General features: G+C 31.2%; 2 protein-coding genes across 2 annotated transcripts; both read left to right on the top strand.

Moving 5' to 3' along the window:
- The first annotated feature begins 18 nt into the window (after positions 1-18).
- LOC109592663 (uncharacterized) lies at positions 19-596 on the top strand. The gene is made up of 4 exons (XM_020008058.1): positions 19-128; positions 168-425; positions 501-518; positions 565-596. The coding sequence occupies exons 1-4, from the start codon at positions 77-79 to the stop codon at positions 594-596; spliced, it is 360 nt and encodes a 119-aa protein (XP_019863617.1). The 5' UTR covers positions 19-76.
- Positions 597-672: 76 nt separating this feature from the next.
- On the top strand, positions 673-1,515 carry LOC109592664 (uncharacterized; the record flags this gene model as incomplete). Its single annotated transcript, XM_020008059.1, has 4 exons — positions 673-773; positions 821-891; positions 1,131-1,350; positions 1,397-1,515. Coding segments are annotated over exons 1-4 (510 nt in total), but the record flags the coding sequence as incomplete, so codon positions are not given.
- Positions 1,516-1,521: the final 6 nt, after the last annotated feature.

Genomic DNA, 1,521 nt, shown 5'->3' with positions numbered 1-1,521 from the left:
GAAGTTTGTATTAACTATATAAGCTAGAGCAAGTGAAGTTGTTGGATCACTTTTTTAGCTAGCAGAAGCTACTAGTATGAAGAAAATATTACTTTCTATAATAAATCTTTTTTTCCTTATTACTCATGGTAAGCAATTTTAAATTTACACTTTTACACTATTTATAGTTTCAGGCAGTATCTCCTTCATTATTGTACCAGTGACACAATATGTATATGTCAATGATACTGTGACATTTGAATGTGCAACTAATTTGTCTGGGTATAACACTAATCTTATGATTCATACTAATCCATCAGTTAAAGTCAAATTTAATTTTGGATATGTCCTCAACCTAACAGCAACAAGCGAAGCAAATGGTACAGAAGTTATCTGTAAAGCACCTAATGGAGCTACCACTGAACCAGCATACCTATATGTACAAGGTCAGTATAACACATTCAGTTATTTAAAACACAATTACCTGATGGCAATGATAATGTAAATTTTTTCATATACAGGCCCACCTGATAGTGTCAGTAATATAAAAGGATATCAGTTAGACTCTTGTTGTATGTTTATCAGTTGGTATCCTCCATTCACACTACCAGGACTAACAGTACAGTATATAATCAGTGTAGGAACTGATCAACAGTACCTTAATGACTCTATCACTAACTACACCTACTGTCCAATGAACCCAACCAATAAACAATATCTGTTTAACATTACAACTACTAATAAAGCTGGGAATGGATCTACTAGTAACATGACTGTTGGATTTCAATCAACAAGTAAGTAATTATACTTATTGAGAGCCTAAAGTGATTATTCTATACAGTAGATGTACAGTTATATGTAACTGATAAGGAAAGAGGGAATGTGTATTGGACTTTTCATTTCATTGTATCTGTAAGTTCCCTGATAGGATTAATGATAGCCAGCTATGATAACTTTATAGTAATAGTGAATAGTAGTGTTAAATGATGATAGACAGACTATAGTATTATAATGTATTATAGGTAATGTGTAATGAATGTACCATGTATTATAATGTATAGTCTATATTGTACTTAATAATGATATCCCATGGTGTGTTTACTGTGTTGGAATTACCTGCTTAAAACAACATGGCTATGTATTCTTTTTAGGTTTATCAGTCTTTTACTAATGTACCACCACTAATGAACATTACATTGAAAGGATGTACTAAGGATAACTGTTATTCAACAACAAATGTATCCATAAGCAATAGTTCTTATAATAACATTTCACTTGTTGTTCAATTTCCATCAAATAAGACACTGAATACTAATGCTACCTTGTACTATCAAAATGGAGTTACAGTTCAAAGCAACACTATAACAATCAGTAAGTAATACACAATTAATACATTATGATATTTACTTATTTTAAGGTACTCATGATCTTCAGGAATTCACATTGATTAATATCACATCAAATTCTGTTTGTCTTCAGTTTCAGTATGTCAGTGGCAGTACACCTTATATTGATGTAATTCTGCTTGCTGATGATGTAGAC

The sequence above is a fragment of the Amphimedon queenslandica genome, unplaced genomic scaffold, assembly GCF_000090795.2.
Source record: "Amphimedon queenslandica unplaced genomic scaffold, v1.1 AMPQUscaffold_4396_Cont23625, whole genome shotgun sequence".
NCBI lineage: Eukaryota > Metazoa > Porifera > Demospongiae > Haplosclerida > Niphatidae > Amphimedon > Amphimedon queenslandica.
This window is presented reverse-complemented; position numbering and strand designations above follow the sequence as displayed.